General features: G+C 43.0%; 1 protein-coding gene across 2 annotated transcripts in view; it reads left to right on the forward strand.

Moving 5' to 3' along the window:
* PIK3R2 (phosphoinositide-3-kinase regulatory subunit 2) overlaps nt 1-21517 on the forward strand; it is a 107296-nt gene that overhangs the window by 61705 nt on the left and 24074 nt on the right. For both annotated transcript variants that reach the window (XM_040326898.1, XM_040326902.1), the window contains exons 7-11: nt 2269-2354; nt 5529-5631; nt 11889-11987; nt 15765-15945; nt 21213-21338. In XM_040326898.1, coding sequence (XP_040182832.1) covers nt 2269-2354; nt 5529-5631; nt 11889-11987; nt 15765-15945; nt 21213-21338 — 595 coding nt within the window. The remainder of the gene's footprint in view (nt 1-2268; nt 2355-5528; nt 5632-11888; nt 11988-15764; nt 15946-21212; nt 21339-21517) is intronic.

The raw sequence follows: 21517 nt of genomic DNA on the forward strand, positions 1-21517 counted from the left end.
GCTTTGCTTTCGCTTCGCAAATTATACCCCACATTGCTTTTTTGGTGCTTCAAAGTATCTCCAAAGCCTCCATAAAAGTCTATGACAAATCTCACTAGCATCACCTGCAGCTTTTTAGATGCTTTTATTTAGCGTTGCTTTGTTTTGGAGGTATTGCAGATATATGAGCTATCCCTGGATGTACCGGGAAACTAACAAGCAAGCCGTAAAGACATCCTCAGCAGTCATTTCCGGTTCACGATAATATAGTCTGGAAGTGTTTGAGCAGGGTCCAAACTGGAGTGAAGCAACTAGTGGCACACATGGTGAGCAGCATGGGAACCCTATAGGTGTGCAGAGACTGGAGAAAGAGGAATGAGTGGCAGAGTATCAGCAGAGCTGGGGTACCAGAGCAAGGCAAACTAGCAGAGCTTACACATGGTGCGCCACATAAGAGCAATATAGCAAGAGGTGAATTTTTTTTTTTTACAGAAAACAGGGATGCATTGTATACGATGCAGACACAAACCAACATTTAAACTTACAGTGGATATAAAAAGTCTACACACCCCTGTTTAAAAAGGTTTCAGTGATGTAAAAAAGTGAGACAAAGATTAATAATTTCAGAACTTTTTTCACCTTTAATTCAACCTATAAACTGTACAACTCAGTTGAAAACAATTACAAAGAAATGTACTTCTGTGCTACTAATATAAAGTAAGTGCTATACAGTCAGGTCCATAAATATTGGGACATCGACACAATTCTAATATTTTTGGCTCTATACACCACCACAATGGATTTGAAATGAAACGAACAAGATGTGCTTTAACTGCAGACTTTCAGCTTTAATTTGAGGGTATTTACATCCAAATCAGGTAAACAGTGTCTATTTATGATGAGTTTGAATGTGATTGCTTAATTCTGAACACAGCTACATCCCCAGTTATAAGAGGGTGCGCACACTTATGGAACCACATTTATTTTAGTTTTTTTACTTCCCCTCCTAAAAGATTTCAGTTTGTTTTTCAACTGAGTTGTACAGTTTATAGGTCACATTAAGGTGTCTGTTTAATAAACTGTGAAGTTTTTTCTCAGTTCAGTTCTCGGCAGTTCTCAGAGGAAAATTATCTCCTTTGCAGCCGGTTTAATAAACTGAGAACTGAAGTTCTCAGAGGGAGAACAGAGGAGACGTTTTTCCTCTGAAAACAGCCGAGATCTGTGTAAAAGTGGGTGGGCTGCCTGTAATCTCGTGAGATATTGTGAGATTATGGTGCAGCCGAGTTCAAAAAGTGAAACTAAAGTTTAAAAGAACATGTAATTGCATGTTTTCAGACATGTGATAAATATATATATATCCTGTATATATACACATGGTGGGTGTGTGTATATATACAGTATTTATGTATATATTCATATTTTTTTGTGTGTATACATTTATATATAAATACTGTATATATGTGTGTATACATACATATATATATATATATATATATATATATATATATATATATATACATACACACACATACATGTGTATATAGATACTGTATATATGTGTGTGTATATATATATATATACAGTATATGTGTATATATATATATATATATATATATATATATATACACACACATATATACAGTATCTATATACACACGTATATATACAGTATATATATATATATATTACGGTATGTTAATTTTCATTTTTAACCCACTAGTGCTGATATTAGGAAGAAATAAGCCTTCTTCCTCTTATCACACCAGCTTCTCTCCCAGATTTTCCACCTCTGAGCTGGTGAATCTGGAAGTGAGATATTTCAGTGGAAGGGCTGTGAAGTCTTCAGATCTCGGTTTATTAAACTTGCCGTTTGTGACAAAACAGTCATGTGCTGTGATGAGAAGCGGAGAACATGCTCTCTGCTCCTTATCTCCGTTTATTAAACCAGCAATGCTCTGAGATAAGCCGTGATCATCATGATCTCGGCTTATTACTGTTTTATTAAACGTACACCTATAGGTGGAAAAAGTTCTGAAATGATTTATCCTTGTCTCATTTTTTTAGTTTACAGAAACCTGGTGATAATTTATTTTAATGTCACTTTTGATTGACTACACTTTTATGTTAAATGTTTTTTCAGGTCTGCCTATATTTCAGCATTAATTTATTTACCAGTAAAAAAAAAACATAGAAGACATTTTATTTAGATTTAAGTGTATACATTTTAAATACCCATATTCCTTCTTGCTAATTTTCTATTTCCTATTCTGTTGTTTTTGTTATGTACAGGGCAGAAGCATTGCCAGATTATCCTGCTGTGCTCTTGGAACTTCTGCTGAAGGATAATAATGTTCCTATAGAACACCCTCCTCCTGGTATGCTCATTGTGTAATAAATTAATTAACATCTGTGTCGTGAAATCAATTTAACAATTCAAATCAGTTTAGCGACCATTTGTTTTGACCCTTGAAATAATTTGTGAATCGTACAGCTTTTTTAATGTGGTCATAGTTCACCCGAAATCAGATGTTTGCTGCCTGTCAATTGTATGATAATTACGGATAGCTAGATTCAGGTATGAGAGCCTAACGTTAGGCAGGCGTAGCGTATCGCATATATGCTACGCCGCCGTAAGTTAGAGAGGCAAGTGCTGTATTCACAAAGCACTTGCGTCCTAAGTTACGGCGGCGTAGCGTAAATGTGCTGGCCTAAGCGCGCCTAATTAAAATTGTGAAGAGATGGGCGTGTTTTATGCTAATGAATCGTGACCCGACGTGATTGACATTTTTTACGAACGGCGCATGCGCCGTCTGTGGACATATCCCAGTGCTCATGCTCCAAATTACACCACAAAGACTTATTGGTTTCGACGTGAACGTAAATGACGCCCAGCCCCATTCACGGACGACTTACGCAAACAACGTAAAAAATGTAAAATTCGACGCGGGACCGACGTCCATACTTAACATTGGCCAGCTTTTTGTTGGACTAACTTTACGCCTGAAAACAAACCCGTTTTGTACCGCGATTTGCGGCGACAAAACGCCGCGATTGTCCGCTTAGATGTGCCCCTCTATGGAGATGGTTCCCGAACGCCAATAGCCGCCTGAAAAAAAGGTCCGGGACCTTTTTTCAGGCGGCAGGCGTTCGGCGTGGAGATGTGAACCATCTCCATAGAGTGCAATGTCTTTTCATCCCTCTGGCGGCAGCGGCGTCGCACTACAGGCGACAAAACGCCTAGATGTGAATGGGGACTTATGCCGCGTACACACCATCACTTTATGTGATGAAAAAAAATGACGTTTTCAAAAACGTCACTTTAATTGACCGTGTGTGGGGGAAAACGTCATTTTATGTCTTGTAAAAAACGACCAAAAAAAATTGAAGCATGGTATGAGAGCCTAACATTAGACAGGCGTAGCGTATCGCATATATGCTACGCCGCCGTAAGTTAGAGAGGCAAGTGCTGTATTCACAAAGCACTTGCGTCCTAAGTTACGGCGGCGTAGCGTAAATGTGCTGGCCTAAGCGCGCCTAATTCAAATTGTGAAGAGATGGGCGTGTTTTATGCTAATGAACCGTGACCCGACGTGATTGACGTTTTTTACGAACGGAGCATGCGCCGTCTGTGGACATATCCCAGTGCGCATGCTCCAAATTACACCACAAAGACTTATTGGTTTCGACGTGAACGTAAATGACGCCCAGCCCCATTCACGGACGACTTACGCAAACAACGTAAAAAATTTAAAATTCGACGCGGGACCGACGTCCATACTTAACATTGGCCAGCTTTTTGTTGGACTAACTTTACGCCTGAAAACGCCTTATGTAAACGGCGTATCTTTACTGCGATAACTATCCCCCTTCTTTCAAATATACATAATCCGATGTTCACTCCATGCAAAAGGAACCCTCATCGAACAATTTTGGACAGACATTTATAGAATAATTCATAAAAGAAAGAATATAAAAAAATACAAAAGAAGCATTATTGAATTTAAAACCTCCCCAATGTATCCAAATTTGAAAAAATGTGGTCTCCTTGGATTATATCCTACCTTCCAAAAGACTTTGATATGACCTTGTTACGCATATAAAGCATAAGATTGCTTGTATTCACATCCACATGCTTATTCCTCTTGTAGATGTGCCTCCCTGGCTCCTTCTCCATTTATATTCTTTTCTTTCCTTACCCATCTCTCTAATTTATCTCACATCAACATCTATACATTTTATTTATATTAGAATAGAGCTACAATATCACTTTTAAGTCTTTATTATCATTTATAATGTAAATTGACTTCTGTTTGATAAAATTATAAGCATATTTATGTTTAATATTTTCATTAAAATTTATTGGAACACTTCGTACCTGTCTCCTTGATTTGTACGGGCTTAGGCCCAGAAGTGATTGATTGCTTGGTACCCCTTTGGCTTCTTGGGCAAGCACCAGCCCCTGCACCAATCCCCTTGCTTTTCCTCTTCCTTTCCCTTTTCTTTTCACTCATTCCTCCCTGATCCCCATCTATGTTCTAAGTTAGGTTTTATAGAAAATAAAAATAAACCACGCTCTTATGGCTTAAGCCTGCATGTGTCGGACCCCTGTTTGCACACTAGTATTACATGTTCTTGCATTGTATGTTCTAGGGGCCTTGTTCGGAACTAAAGTTTTTCATGTTTCGGATTCCTAATAACAGAATTATACAAGACGACACGATTCCAAATGTGTATTGACATATTTCATTGTTACTGTTAAATGCTTTATGAAGGTTTCTGATCCGCCATATCTGGCCCACTGCTTTGCTGAAGAGCAAAATAAAAAATGATAAATTAAAACAAAAAGATTTATTGAAAAAACATACAAATAAAATAAAAACACTTAAGATAAAATAACTATTTTTAAGAAAATGTGGCTCTGAATACTAAATGTTAATTTTAAGAATGATGTACTGGCTTTTGCCTGGTGAACCGCTAAGGGTGTGCGGTACATTCACAATCTTTTGCTATTAACCCTTTCACATACAGGTCCATATGGCAGTGGGGAGTTTTTCCTACATTTCCGGTGTCTGCGACCTTCTTTATGCTGTATTTCCTTTGTAAAGACACTCAGTACACTTTAGTAAAACAAGAATGACACTTACCGTAACACACTGGGGCAACACGACAGGTGGCTCAGCCGCCTGACGTGTCGCGTCCCATTCAATGCAATGGAAACGTTCTAATAGGAGCGACGCAAGTCGATCCAACTTAGAAAAAGGTTCCTGTACGACTTCGGGGGCGGCTCGGGGCGACCTGCATTGACTTCTATACAGAAGTCGTTTCGCAAATCGCCTCTGAAGTCGTCCTCAGGACGACTTGCAGAGTCGCCCCCGAAGTCGTGCCGCTGCAGTGTGAACCGACTCTTAAGTGAAATGTTTTTGTTTCAACTGAACAATAATAAAGGAAAATAAGGAGTTGAGCCTTAGTGAATTGAGCTTATAACAGTGATGATTAAACAAAGTGGACTCCGGTAAGCTCCCTTGCTTTTTTTTTTTTTTTTTTATCAGCTCTCCCTCCAAAACCAACAAAACCTAAACCACCAGTCAGCACAACCAACATGAGTGGAGGAACATTGCAGGAAGCAGAGTGGTACTGGGGGGACGTTTCTAGGTGAGTCCAACACTTTTATTTTTTTGTTGGGGGTTATTCTATAACCTCATACAACATTTTGTACTTGCAAAGAAAAATACAGTTGCAAGAAAAAGTATGTGAACCCCTTTGGAATGATATGGATTTCTGCACAAATTGGTCATAAAATGTGATCTGATCTTCATCTAAGTCACAACAATAGACAATCACAGTCTGCTTAAACTAGAAACACACAAAGAATTAAATGTTACCAAGTTTTTATTGAACACACCATGTAAACATTCACAGTGCAGGTGGAAAAAGTATGTGAACCTGGTTTAATAACTGGTTGATCCTCCTTTGGCAGCTATAACTTCAACCAAACGTTTCCTGTAGTTGCAGATCAGACGTGCACAACGGTCAGGAGTAATTCTTGACCATTCCTCTTTACAGAACTGTTTCAGTTCAGCAATATTCTTGGGATGTCTGGTGTGAATCGTTTTCTTAAGGTCATGCCACAGCATTTCAATCGGGTTGAGGTCAGGACTCCGACTGGGCCACTCCAGAAGGCGTATTTTCTTCGGTTTAAGCCATTCTGTTGTTGATTTACTTCTATGCTTTGGGTCGTTGTTCTGTTGCAACACCCATCACGCCTCTGATGATATCCATTTAGGATGAAACATGTCAGGCTGGCCAATGCAAGCACGCTGAGAGCCGCAGAGATTTTATGAGCTATAATGTCCTTTTTTACCTGTAAGTAGATTACCAATAAATCTTGTGTTTTTACCTTACTGGCTTCCCAATTATTTGCTTTCTCTTCATATTGGTTAATGCCCTGTTGATGACTGCACCACACATCCATCCATCTATGGACCGGTGATTTTGGATTAACCCAATCCTGCATACCAAGTTTTAAAGTGTTGCCATCCACCATTGAGCCTCTGCATCATATGATTACTTGCTTGTTTTCATATGTATCTGGCAAAGCAGATTGATTGCACTGGGTGTTGGTGTGCTTTGCTTCTGTGCACCCTGAAGTCTGGTGGAAGTCTTTCTTTCTTCTTCACTCTTTGTTGGAATTTGTTATTTGGACTATCACATATTTATCACAATTTCAAGCTCTGCACTTTGGACTATTATATTTTGTGTTTGATTTATCTACAAACTGGCTGCTTCTATTCAGTTTTATTTTTTATTTATTATTGTTAGCGCAGATATTTGTTCACCCTGCTTTACCCATCTTCTGTTGAGCTTCAGCTGGTGGACTGATGGCCTTAAATTCTCCTGCAAAATGTCTTGATAAACTTGGGAATTCATTTTTCCTTCGATGATAGCAATCCGTCCAGGCCCTGACACAGCAAAGCAGCCCCAAACCATGATGCCCCACCCCCATGCTTCACAGTTGGGATGATGTTTTGATGTTGGTGTGCTGTGCCTCTTTTTCTCCACACATAGTGTTGTGTGTTTCTTCCAAACAACTCAACTTTGGTTTCATCTGTCCACAGAATATTTTGCCAGGTGCTCTTGTGCAGTGGTTTCCTCTGTGGTATCCTCCCATGAAATACATTATTGTTTAGTGTTTTACGTATCGTAGATTCGCTAACAGGAATTTTAGCATATGCCAGAGACTTTTTGTGAAAAGCAAACCCAGAACTGGTGTGTTTTTTATAGGGCAGCTGTAACCAACACCTCCAATCTCATCTCATTGATTGGACTCCAGTTGGCTGACACCTCACTCCAATTAGCTCTTGGAGATGTCATTAGTCTAGGGGTTCACATACTTTTTCCACCAGCACTGTGAACATGGTTTGTTCAATAAAAACATGGTAACATAAACAATTTTGTGTGTTATTAGTTTAAGCAGACTGTGATTGTCTATTGTTGTGACTTGGATGAAGATCAGATCACATTTTATGACCAATTTGTGCAGAAATCCATATCATTCCATAAGGGTTCACATACTTTTTCTTGCAACTGTAGTTGTTCAGCTAGGAGTAATTGTAATTAAGATGCCTGTTTACTTACCGGGCATGAAAAAAAAAAAAAAAATAATAATAATAAATGCAGCCACCACTTATAAGGACTATGCAATATTAAACCCCCAAAACCAAAAATGTAATGTGTTTCAATCTACCAATCATTAAATTTACTGTCTGTTTTCACCTAGTAATCTAGCAAGTAATCGCCTGTCTTAGGATGCCTACACTCCAGATGAAGGAGAAACACACACCTTTGGACAGCAGCATTGTCAGTCTGGGGAAGGGGGTGTTGGATGCACTAGCAGAATTGGATACCCTGACAAATTGAAGCCAAACTCCAGTTAATAGTTTTTAAACAGTTAAAGGGGTTGTAAAGGTAATTTTTTCCCCTAAATAGCTTCCTTTACCCTAGTGCAGTCCTCCTTCACTTACCTCATCCTTCAATTTTGCTTTTAAATGGCCTTATTTCTTCTGAGAAATCCTCACTTCCTGTTCTTCTGTCTTTAACTGCACACAGTAATGCGAGGCTTTCTCCCTGGTGTGGAGAAAGCCTCTTGAGGGGGGGAGGGGGCAAGCAGGAGTGTCAGGATGCCCACTAACACACAGCTCCTTTCTCTATCTGCAAAGTAGAGAGTGTCCTGACCCTCCTGCTCGCCCCCTCAAGAGGCTTTCTCCACACCAGGGAGAAAGCCTTGCATTACTGTGTGTAGTTACAGACAGAAGAACAGGAAGTGATGATTTCTCAGAAGAAATAAGGCCATTTAAAAGCAAAATGGAAGGATGAGGTAAGTGAAGGAGGACTGCACTAAGGTAAAGGAAGCTATTTAGGGAACATTTTTTTTACCTTTACAACCCCTTTAACCCTCCTGGCGGTATTCCCAAGTGTGGCTCGGGGTGGAAATCCAGTACAATTAGCGGTATCCCCGACCCAGTCTCGGGATCGCATTGCAGTATTCAGGCAGGCAGAGTTACTTACCTTGTCCCTGGATCCTGCAATGCCTCCCCGCTGTGTGATCGAGCTGCCACCTCGCTCGATTCACACAGTGCCTGTGTGCTGCCGAGCTCCGTTCCCTGCGACGTTACGACGCACAGGGGCGAAGAACGGCGCCAAATTCCAAAAAGTAAATACACACAATACATACAGTATACTGTAATCTTACAGATTGCAGTACTGTATGAAATAAATACACACCCCCTTTGTCCCCAGTGGTCTGCCCAGTGTCCTGCATGTACTTTTATATTATAATAACTGTTCTTTCTGCCTGGAAACTGTCCATAGCAACCAAAAGTGTCTTTTTACATCAAAAGTGGTTTTAGACCAGCTAGAAAACAGCGATAATAAATAGAATCACTTGCAGAATTGAGCGATAGCGATTTGTGGGGAAATTCGTCATCAAACACTGAAAGTAATGACGAAGACAATTCTGCAACTGAGCAAATTTCAGTGTTTTTGATTTGAGTACATTATTCAATAATTTTCATTATTATTATATTATTATTTGTTATAATTATTTAAAGGTATTTATTAAATTATAATTTATGATTTTGTGTTTCAAACTTTATCATACCCGGGATGTCTACTAGACTCTTGTTTGGTCAGATTTAATGAGTTGTTCCTAAGAATTACAGGCCTACACTATAAAACGCCAAATTTTCATGCAAAATAATTGTACCGCTCTCAGGACCTAAAATAAGAAAGAATCATACCGCCAGGGAGGTTAAAGCAACAGTTTTGTTCCTGTAAAGGTTTTACATAAATAAAAGCTGATCATTGTATACACCCCTGTCAGTGTTACATGGTTTGTCTCAACCCTCTAACTGCTATATCTGCAGGACAGCTTGTTCTGTTAAAAACATTAATTAACTTAATGGCAGGTTTAATGCTGCCTTTAGTCTTCGCTCTTGGGTTTAGATCAGCTTTTTAGACTTCTCTATACGGGGTTCAGTATTTGAAAGATCAATGTGTACAGCATTCTTTTATACACTATTTGCAAAGTGTTCAATAAGCTTCAAGCAGCTTTGTGGAAGCTTTTACAGCAAACTTCAGTTACAGTTTAGGGTTGTTAAACATTGATCTTCATAGGTTTTCTGTTATCTTAAACCAGCAGCTGGCTTCAGGCTTCAACAAGCTGCGGTGAAGCTTACTGAAGCATCCTAACAGCTTGTTTCTAGATGAGATTACCTAGAGTACTTCCATTAAAACCATAAATAGTTTGAATCCCGGCAGGTCACTGCTGAACCAGCCGAGATTCAAACCATGTATGGACAGGCTGATTGTACCCAAGTTGATTAATCAATTAAGTTGGGTCCAACCAGTATGTCCGATCTTTACATGCAATTTTTGCCAGCGGCTGCAGCTCCCTGCAACGTCAATAAAACTGTTAAAAAAAGAAAACTTAAATGCTTTGTAACAGCTTGTTGTAAACACTGTTTTCCTTCAAACGAAAGCCCACTTGTACAAGGTCTGATTTTACACTATGTACACATCCTTATGAACTGTCTGTTTTAGGCTTGGTTCACACTGCTGCGATGCGAGAACCCATGCAAATCCAGTACGGGTTCCCGCATTGCATGTTATTCGCAGGCTGTTCACACTGCCCTATGCAAACCACTGCGGGTGTCAATAGAAAATTAATGACACCCCCAGATCGGTTCGCATTTTGCAGTGCGAACTGTCAATTCGGACAGGAATTAGATCGTGTGGGTGCGGACCAAAAAAAAAGGGTCCTGGATGATTTTGGTCCGAATGCAATGCAAATTCAGCCATACAATCTGTATGGCTGAATTCGAAATCACACAGATATTGCATGTGATTTGCACAGTAGTGCAGTGCAAATCACAGAACATTTTTGACATTGCAGCCGTGCCTTACACACATTTTATGAAAGAGCTGCCTTGCCTGCTGCAACACACCAACCCTTTACCCTATGGAACTAGCATGCTTTCTTCCAACAGACTCCTGTCCATGCTGCCAAGTTCATGTAACACACTCTAAAACACATCAATCTAATTTCTGCTGTTTTAGGCTGGTCAAAAAAAAAAATGAACCGATTCCCTGATCCACACATTCAATGTGGATGTGGGAATCCTCCCCGCTGTGTCATTGTATCCAGACAGCAGGATTCCCCGGCTGTCAGAATACACTAATAAGCACTGCAGCCGATTGGCTGCATGCACCGATCAAGTGAAAATTTACCAACAAGCCCTTTCATGAGAAGTTAATTGATAGATCGACTTTTCATGAGCAAGAACGGCCATACATGGATTACAATTTAGTTGGTACCTGCTGAACCAGCCAAATTTAAAACTCTGTAAGGCCAGCTATAGTGGGAGCCAACTTCCACTGTTGGTGCCACGTATACAACAAGACTTGCACCTTGCTGCTATTTTACTGCCCCTCATGCTCCCTGCAACTCTCCTTTTTACTGCTAACACAGGATCCCAGTTTAAGATAATTGCACCTGTCCCATGGACACATCCACTAACTCTGAATGGATAATGGATTGTTATTCCAGTCTACTGTTGCTCAGTAAAAAGTATTTACAGCAGTAGTAAATTTCTGGATGTTTTTTTGTTTTTGTACCCTGCAAGGTAATGTCATAATGTGCTAGTATGCATCGCATACTAGCACATTTTGTTAAATGTACCTTAAAACAAAGCCCTTCCAGCACCGAGATGTCAGAGCATCTTCATCCATCTTCCTTTCGGGTTCTTGGACTCCATGTGTTTGACTGGTCCGGAGCCACCATCACTCCTGCATATATGCCCGGAGAGCCGCAGTTTACGGCACAGGGCTCTGAAAGAATGGCCCGTTGCTTCAGAGCGCATGCACCAGTGATGTCACTGGCTACATGTACAGTAAATATCTCCTAAACAGTGCATGTTTAGGAGAGATTTAAAGTCCCCCTATAGATAAGCCTTATTATAGGCTTACCTATAGGTAAAATTCAGAGATGGGAGTTTACTCCCACTTTAATGGTTGCAATATTTAATAGTTATTTGTTGCAGTGATGACCGACAGGAGAAATGCACACCATAATCTATCAGTTGCTCCTTCATAAAATTTCCTTACCTTTAGTTCCACATTAACACAGTATCATTTTCATGCACTCCATCCAAAAGTGTTCAAGCTTAGTAATTCCCCAATTTTAGGTATGAGTCTGTAAGCAGCAGGTATTTGGAAAGACAGCTTAGGATTTCAAAGAAAAGGGAAAACTAGATGCATATTCTTTGATGACCTGTTCTAAATTATAAAAACACAGCATATTGCTAAATAGAATATACTCATTTGAAATTATTTTGCTGTTTGCATTACTTCAGAGAAGAGGTGAATGATATACTCCGAGACACACCAGATGGGACATATTTGGTGAGAGATGCTGCCAATAAAATTCCGGGGGAATACACACTTACAATCAGGTAACCACATGCTTTTGTGACAACAACATGGTTTAAATATTGATATCCAGCTGAAAGAACAGTCAGTTTTGTGTTTTGCTCATTATGATATTTCTTATGATAGTTCTGGTTGGACATACTGTAAATGGGAAAATGTGGGGATTTTGGCCTAATGGCCAACATTTTCCTTGCAGTGTTACTGCCTCAAATTGGCTGCAGTTGGTATAAAAAACAAATGTGGCCTAAACCAGGGGAAAAAAGTTGGTACCTTTTTTCTGAGCTATATAAATATATAAACCTCTGTGGCTATGTGTCAGGTCACCTGTGGCCAGGTGACAAATGCACCCAGATGGAGACAAGGGTGCACCGCAAGGTAGTGAACCCAATAGCAGACTGCTGTGGATGGACAGGAAACGTGAGCCCAAGATTCCCCAGGGAGCGGAATCTAAGGTCCAGCAGGTGTTCACCAGAGCCTCTAGTGGTGAGGATGGCCTTCACTGCAACTGAACCCAGGTCGCGGCCCCTGGGGTCCCCCAGGTCACGCTCCGTAGGGAGAGAGGGGAAGCAGTCACTGAGGACACAAGGGATGGTGATGGGTAAGCCGAGGTCGGGGCAACAGGCAGACAAGGGTAACCAAGGGACAGGCCAAAAGGTCAGGGTCACAGGCAAACAGGAGTAGTCAGAGACGAGCCAAAATCGGTACACAGAAAGGTAAACGTAGTACACGGCAGACAGAAACACAAGCTAACAAACAAAGTTGAACAGCAAAGCAGACCTGCAGTGCAACAGTTAATATAAACTTCCTGGGATGGCCTGGGGTGGGGCCATACAGGGAGGAGAGATGATAAAAAGGCAGCCAGAAGAGAGTCAGGCCTCTAATGGACACATGAGGAGAAGGTAAGCTGCCAGACATTATTGCATGTCCATGACACTATGGCTTTAAAATGTTCTAACTGTACACATTCCCCAACTTGCTCTACATCTGCTCTAAATCTCAAAAGGCGGAACTTTGAATGAAGTACGTAGGTGTAAAAATATCAAATTTATTGCATGATTTTTTCCTCTTCATTTAGATGGGGATGGAGGCACTGGACCTTACCAGGTCACCGCCTTTAATAAAGTCCCAAATTGTTATTTTTTCTTTTCCTATCAAGTCTCAAAAGGTGATGATTTACAGGTTGTAAATCCTTGCTAAAGTCAGGCAGACCTAAAACCTGCCTTCTAGGTAGGCCTGGGGTCAGTAAACACAACAGGCAATTAAAAATGGCAAGTTCAAAAAACTAAGACAAGTATGTCAAGGAAATGCTAGAAGATCATGCTTGCAGGCAGTGCTCCACAGGCTAAAATGATACTAATGTCTTTTTTTTTATTATTATTATTAAAAAACAAAAATGTTATAATTGCCTGCTCTGTGCAGTGGTTTTGCAAAGAGTAGTCCAGATCCTCCTCTTCTTGGGTCCCTCGCTGGTGCTACTGGCCCCTCCCTCCTGCCAAGTGCCCAGCAAGCTGCTTGCTGTGGGGCACCCGAGCTGAGCTGCTGCTCTGTGTTCATTCAGACATGGAGCTGAATCACTGACTTTGATTGACAGCAGTGAAAGCCAATGGTGTCCGGCTGCTGTCTCAGTCAATGAGGAGGGGAGTCCTGGACAGCTGAGATACTTGTGCAATATTGCTGGATCGAGATGGGGCTCAAGTTAGTATTAGGGGTACAGAGGGGGCTGCTGCACACAGAAGATTTTTTTTATCTTAAAGGGGTTGTAAAGGTAAAAAAAAAAATCCCTAAATAGCTTCCTTTACCTTAGTGCAGTCCTCCTTCACTTACCTCATTCTTCGATTTTGCTTTTAAATGTCCTAATTTCTTCTGAGAAATCCTCACTTCCTGTTGTTCTGTCTGAACTACACACAGTAATGCAAGGCTTTCTCCCTGGTGTGGAGTATCGTGCTCGCCCCCTCCCTTGAGGGGGCGAGCAGGAGAGTCAGGACGCCCACCAACATACAGCTCCTTTCTCTGTCTGCAATGTAGAGAGCGTCCTGATTCTCCTGCTCGCCCCCTCAAGGGAGGGGGCGAGCACGACACTCCACACCAGGGAGAAAGCCTTGCATTACTGTGTGACGTTACAGGCAGAAGAACAGGAAGTGAGGATTTCTCAGAAGAAATAAGGACATTTAAGAGCAAAATGGAAGGATGAGGTAAGTGAAGGAGGACTGCACCAAGGTAAAGGAAGCTCTTTAGGAAAAATGTTTTACCTTTACAACCCCTTTAATGCATAGAATGCATTAAGATAAAATAACCTTCTGACTTTAGAACCACTTTAAAAAAAACTTATACTAGTCTCATGTGTGGGACACAACCAGTTGTATCCAGGGGGTTTATCTTATAGTGCCCTGGAAGCCCTGAAACAGTAGGCTCTCTATTGTGCCAATTTGAAATACACCTAGGGAGTTGAAGCCAAGCGTTGCAGAAGGTCTACACTGAAGTACTTCATTGGTTGCTAGGATGTGGGCAGGCCTAGCAACCGACAACACAGTGAGGTGTCAGGTGGGGTGGGCTTTGTCAGGTTGCCGGACCTGCACTCCATACTGCCTGGAGTTGAGGACAGTTAACTTTAGCAGAAACCATCCCTGCAGTGTGTCTGAGGATTCTAGTTGCTGGCCAACAAAAATGAGCTGTACTTTGTAGACCCCTTACTTCACACCATTTCAATTCTACATTCTGGTAGCATGGTAGCACCATGGGTTTGCCAGCTTTTCCTTATCATGGTGGATTTTCAACCCAGCACTCCGAAGTTCTCACGATGGATGCCTCCCTGTCCTGCGGGGAGCTGACATATATCCCCTCTAAATTGACGAGAACTTCTATCAACATTTTGGAGCTTAGAGCAATGTGGGTTTCCCTTAAAGCCAAACGTTATTTGCAAGGACACCCAACAAAAATCTAGTGGAAAATTCCACAGCCACGGCCTACATTAATCATACTTTCTTGGGCAGAACTTTACATTCCAGCTCTTTCCATTGTCCACATCCCAGGTGTGGAAAATTGATAGGTAGACCTTTCCAGTCGTCAGCATTTGGATGGGAGAATGGCCTCTCAAGCCCATTGCCACTGGTGGGGGAGACCTGATATTAATCTCACGGTGTTTAGATTCGTCAACGGATCTTTGAACCCTCAGGTCTTTGCAGTAGACACTCTGATGACCTTGTGGAATTAGTTCAGTATGATATGTACCTTTCTGTATCTTCAAATTCTCCGTCCTTCCTCCCTCCAGTGATTCTCAGTGCACCAGATTGGCCCAGTGCTAATTCTATTCATAAGGCAAAAGCGAACAATAACTTAGGGTTCAATATTGAGTTGGCCTACCCTTTGCCGCTATAACAGCTTCAACTCTTCTGGGAAGGCTGTCCACAAGGTTTAGGAGTGTGTCTATGGGAATGTTTGATCATTCTTCCAGTAGCGCATTTGTGAGGTCAGGCACTGATGTGGAAGAGAAGGTCTGGCTTGCATTCTCTGCTCTAATTTAAGGTGTTCTATCGGGTTCAATGTCTGACCTCACAAATGTGTTTCTTGGAGAATGGTCAAACATTCCCATAGACACACTCCTAAACCTTTTGGACAGCCTTCCCAGAAGAGTTGAAGCTGTTAAAGCTGCAAAGGGTGGGTATTTCAATATTGAACCCTACAGACTAAGACTGGGATTCCATTAAAGTTCATGTGTGTGTTAAGGCAGGTGTCCCAATACTTTTGGTAATATAGTATATGTGTGTATATATTTATATCCTATTAAAATATTTACTTTTCAGGAAAGGAGGAAACAACAAACTAATCAAGATATTCCATCGAGATAACGTGTATGGCTTCTCTGAACCCCTAACATTTACATCAGTGGTAGCCCTTATTACACATTACAGGCATGAGTCTCTAGCTCAGTACAACCCTAAACTTGACATCACACTGCTATACCCCATGTCTAAGTATCAGCAGGTTAGTAATCATTTGCCTTGTTGTTTTTGTTTTTCCTTTGCTGCCTGTTACAGAGAAACTATAGATTGCTTTCAGATCAATTTTATTGTAGTTGACTACTGGAAGTTTCTAACCCTTTCACGACCAGGGCATTTAATGCTGTTCAGCACTGTGCTGCTTTAACTGGCAATTGCTTGTACATGCGACACTGCTTGCAAAATAAATTTTTTATATTTTTTTCACACGAGTAGAGCTTACTTTTGTTAGTATTTAGGGTCCTTTCACACGAGCGGACCGTTCGTCCGTTCATTACAAGTCCGTTAACGGACTTGTAATGAATCCCTATGGGATCGTGTCCGTTAGCGGATGGAGCATCCGCTAGCTTCCGCGTCCGTCGGGATCCGCTTTTGCGAACGGAAGAAACCCTATTTTTCTTCCGTTCGGCGGAACGGATCGGATGCAGACGGACAGACGGTCCGTCTGCATCCGATCCCCCATAGGGGAGAGCGGAGCAGAGACAGGGCGGTCTCTGCACTGTGTGCGGGGACCGCCCTATCCGCTGAGCTTTGGCGGACACATGGAGCGGACCCAGAAACGGTCCGCTCCGTGTGAAAGAGCCCTTAATTGGCAATGGGTTTTTTTTTTGCTATATAAACATAGAGCATTTTTTTTTTTAACGATCGTGTGTGGGCAACGTCGTTTTAATAATGAAGTTGGAAAAAACATTGTTTTTTCTAGAGGCTGAAAAACGTCGTTTTTTTATAAGCTGAAAAATGATCGTGTGTATGCGGCATCAGAATTGGCCTGGGCCTGAAGTGATTAAAAATGTATCAGTCCTGATGTACTGTTGGCTTATTTCATTTCTTGTGGCCCTAAAATGCCAGGACAGTACAAATACCCCCAAATGACCCAATTTTGCTGAATAGGCAGTCCAAAGTATTTAGTAAGAGGCATTTTTGAAGTGGTAATTTTTTTTAAAGATTTTTTGGAAAATGAAGAAATCAAATAAAAATGTCTCACAATGTGTTTTTTTTATTTATTTATTTAAAAATTTTTTACACACTGTCACCAGTGCAGTACAGTGGTGTTATTTGACCATTGTAGCAGTGATCAGAGATACTGTCTGGTGACAGTAAGTAAAAAATTATAAAAATTCACTTTTTTACGCTGGATCCTTGGTTTTTAGTGGAGATATGTAAATGATGCCTACTGTTTGCGGTTAAAGTTTGTTTTACTTATGTTTTATATCTATGTTTACTATAAATTATAAAAAATATGTACAATCCACAGGGCACTCCTCTACTACTGGAGGCTTGCGCAGGGCCGTCCATTCGTCCCTCCATGCCTCACAGTTGGTGGACGTCTGGCGCCTTCTTCACCCCGGCGAGCGCGACTACACCTTCTATTCTCGTCCCCATATCACATACTCGCGTATCGACTACTTCCTGCTTCCCCACAACCAACTTCAGGCGGTGAGAGGCTCCTCGCTGGGGTCCATTACCTGGTCGGATCATGCCCCGGTGACGTTGCGATACGCCTTGTCCGATCTCCATAGAGGTCAGAGGCCACCGTGGAGGCTCAATGAGAGCCTGCTACAGAACCCTGAAGTACTGGCTGAGGTGACAAAGGAAATCTCTCACTACTTCCAAACCAACACTGACGCTGACAGTGATGCGGGCCTAGTGTGGGAAGCGCACAAGGCAGTCATACGGGGGGTACTCATAAAACATGGGGCGAGACTTAAAAAACAGCGAACAGCCCACTTGACTCTCCTTCTTGACAAACTCCAGGACCTGGAGACTAGACACAAGCAAACCCAGACGAGCCGGATTAGAAACGAACTTGACACACTGCGGACGCAGGTAACTGACCTACTCAACTTCAAAGCGAAATCGGCACTTCAGATCTCTCGTAAAAAGGTGTACGAATCAGGCAACAAATGCGGTAGGCTTTTGGCACGGTCCCTGCAATCCCAGAAGCTGGCGTCCTATATACCGTATGTACACTCTCCGTCGGGACAAAAAGTATCCATGCCCCAACAAATAACTCAGGAATTTAAAAAATTCTATGAGTCACTATACAACCTACCCACGACGCCTCCACCGCATGACCACATCACAGACTACATAACCTCGTCCGGTATGCCCTCCCTACCTACTGAGACACGTGACCTGCTAGAGGAACCCATCACGCTGCCCGAGATACAGCTTGCGATAAATAACACAAAATTGGGGAAAGCACCGGGGCCGGACGGACTTCCGCTCCAATATTACAAGACACTGATCCCAGTACTGGGCGACCATCTGGCCAGACTCCTTAACAGCCTTGCTAAGGGGGGAACACTACACACTACGACACTCCAAGCTCAAATTGCGGTTATTCCCAAAGATGACAAAGACCCGACCTACTGCGGGAGCTATCGACCTATCTCCCTACTTAACACGGACCTTAAACTGTTCACCAAAATTATAGCCACTAGACTGCAGGCCCACCTACCCCGCCTAATACACCTAGACCAAGTTGGGTTTGTTCCCAGGAGAGAGGCGAGGGATAATACCATTAAGGTCCTAAACCTGCTATATTCGGCCACCCGCACTAACACCCCCAGCGTCTTTATAGGCACAGATGCCGAAAAAGCGTTCGACAGGGTCAGCTGGGCTTTTATGTTTGCTACACTGCGCCACGTAGGGTTGGGAGGCAATATGTTAGGCTGGATCTCGGCAACATATGCGGACCCGTCGGCTAAGGTGCGGGCTAATGGGGTGATCTCGGAATCCTTCCCAATCACGAATGGGACGCGCCAGGGGTGCCCACTGTCCCCTCTTCTTTTTGCCCTCTCGCTGGAACCGTTCCTATGCCAGGTACGCCTAAATCCCAACATTTTAGGTGTGACGATTAACCACACTCAACATAAGGTATCGGCTTACGCGGATGACTTGATGTTCTCGCTCGCGGCTCCCTCGGTCTCTATTCCCAATTTGTTTTTCGCGAATTCGCAAAATACGGGGCGCTCTCCAACTTAAAAATTAACTTTGCAAAGTCAGCGGCAATGGGAGTGGGCATACCGCAGGCGCAACTCTCACAACTACAATCCAGCTTCAAATTGAAGTGGACGACGACTGCCCTGAAATATCTGGGCACCTATATTCCCCACACTTTCTCGCGACTATACGACCTCAACTTCCCTCCCCTGCTGAGAACCATTAGATCCCTGCTGAATCAGTGGCACACGGGTCTGCACTCCTGGGTGGGCCGGTGTAACATTTTAAAAATGTCGATCCTCCCGAAATTCCTTTACCTTATGCAAGCGTTACCAGTACACATCCCGATATCATTCTTTAAGCAGGTCCAGTCCGCATTTACCGAGTTTATTTGGGCTAAGAAGAGACCGCGTCTGTCGCATAAGTTACTAGTCCTACCCAAACACCACGGCGGGCTTGCGCTACCTGACATTCGGGACTATCACCGGGCAATTCACCTAGGGAGGTTGGTAGACTGGTGTCGGCACCAAGAGACCAAATTATGGACACAGTTAGAACAAAGCCAAAGTTCAGTCCCCCTCAACAGGGCCCCCTGGTGCTACATGTCTTTACCGGTGGAAGTCCGGCGGCACCCACTTATTGGTAACACGGCACGAGTTTGCGCTCGTATCATTTCCCAGGCCACCATATCCTCTACCAACTCGCCTATATATCCCATACTGGGAAACCCCGGGTTCGCACCGGGAATGCACGACGCAGTCTTTCAGAGACTGGGCGACGCGGGTTTGTGCCAGGCCGCCCACTTCAGTACGGGTGGACGTTGGAACACCGTAGCAGAACTTTCGGACCCCGCGGGCCCTTTTCGACTGGACTTTTTGAGGTCCAGGCAGCTAGGCCACTTCCTACACTCCTTGACACCCCCTGCTGCTAACGACCGCCCGCTCACGACACTAGAGGAACTCTGTGACACCTCGGGCACCATAACGCACACGCTTTCAGTAGTCTATGAACTTTTAAACGTACCAAAGGCAGACTTTGCACCTCCGGGTTTGCTTAAATGGGAGATGGAACTGAATTGCCATTTCAATGAATCCAGACGACAGCGCATCCTCCGATTTACCCACAAGTCCTCCATCTGTGCCAAAACCCAGGAGACTAACTATAAATTGGTGTCGAGGTGGTACAGAACCCCGGCACTGCTTCACAAACTCTTTCCGGCAACGTCAGACCTTTGCTGGAGATGCCAAGCTGACAAGGGTACACTCCTACATATTTTCTGGTCATGCCCCGGCCTACGCCACTTTTGGCGGGTGGTACGGGAGGTGTCCCAGAAATTCACGGATCGCATCATACCAGACGATCCTGCATTCTTTCTCCTGCATGCATCGAACATCCCGGAGAAGGTATACAAAAAGTCTGTGATCAGACACCTGCTCGACGCAGCCAAGGCCTGCATCCCGCTTCACTGGAAAGCCACACTCCCACCGACTATTGCCTCTTGGCTGACTAGGGTGGAAGAGATAAAGCACATGGAAGATCTCATCCTCACATCGCAAAACAGGCAGGAAACATTCACTAACACCTGGCAATTGTGGAACATTTTCATATTCTCCACTGAGGGGCAAGCATTAAGAGACCCCTCCGCTGGCGTATGAATACATGTCCCCTCGTGAGATTTCTGTCTCCCCACCCCCCTCCCCCGGTCTATATAGGAGACCGTTTAGGACAGTGCGGAAGTGACCGGGTGTTCCTTTTCGGCACGGGGGCCTGATCCCCCTCATCCCTCCCCCCCCACATTTCTCTCTCTTTTCTCTCCCCCTAAGCTCTGACCGCTTCCTATTCTACCCCCCTCTCTCTTAGATTCTTCTCTATTTCATTCTCTCCTTCCTTGATAAATGGAAAAGGGAGGGCTAGGGCGCATGCGACCGACGTCACCACAGGTTGGCTCTGATCCGATTCCCACATCCAGGGGAGGTTCCGCTTCATTGCTGCGACTTTAAGGCGGTTGGGGCGCCGGTGTTATCTCCTGGGGTGCTCGGGTCATCCTACAGACATGTTGAGTTGGATACCCCCTCCTATGTGATGTAGGAGGGACAGTTATGTTGATGTGTTGGATATACTACAATGTACCATGTTTTGTACCGTTGATTGGAGTGTGTATTCAGAAATGTATTCAGATATGACATGTATTGAGTCGGGCCGTGTGGGCCCTGCCCTTGTTATAAATAAAAAATTAAAAAAAAAAAAAAATATGTACAAAACCATTCTTCATTTCTTTCATTACTATCTTTTGTTTTATGGAAATAGGACCAGATTGTTAAAGAAGACAGTGTAGAAGCTGTAGGAGAACAGCTTAAGGTTTATAACCAACAATACAGAGACAAAAGTCGGGAATTTGACTCTCTTTATGAAGAATATACCCGAACAACTCAGGTATGCCTTTGACTTAAAACATCTGTGTATTTTTGCTTAAATCCTGCACTCTTAGGGCCGGATTTAGAACCGCGCATCTTTCTGCCGGTGTAGCGCATCTCATATGCGCTACGCCGACGTAACATAGAGAGGCAAGAACAGTATTAACAAAGCACTCGCTCCCTACGTTGCGCCAACGT

The sequence above is a fragment of the Rana temporaria genome, chromosome 1 (assembly GCF_905171775.1).
Source record: "Rana temporaria chromosome 1, aRanTem1.1, whole genome shotgun sequence".
NCBI classification, from domain to species: Eukaryota; Metazoa; Chordata; class Amphibia; order Anura; family Ranidae; genus Rana; species Rana temporaria.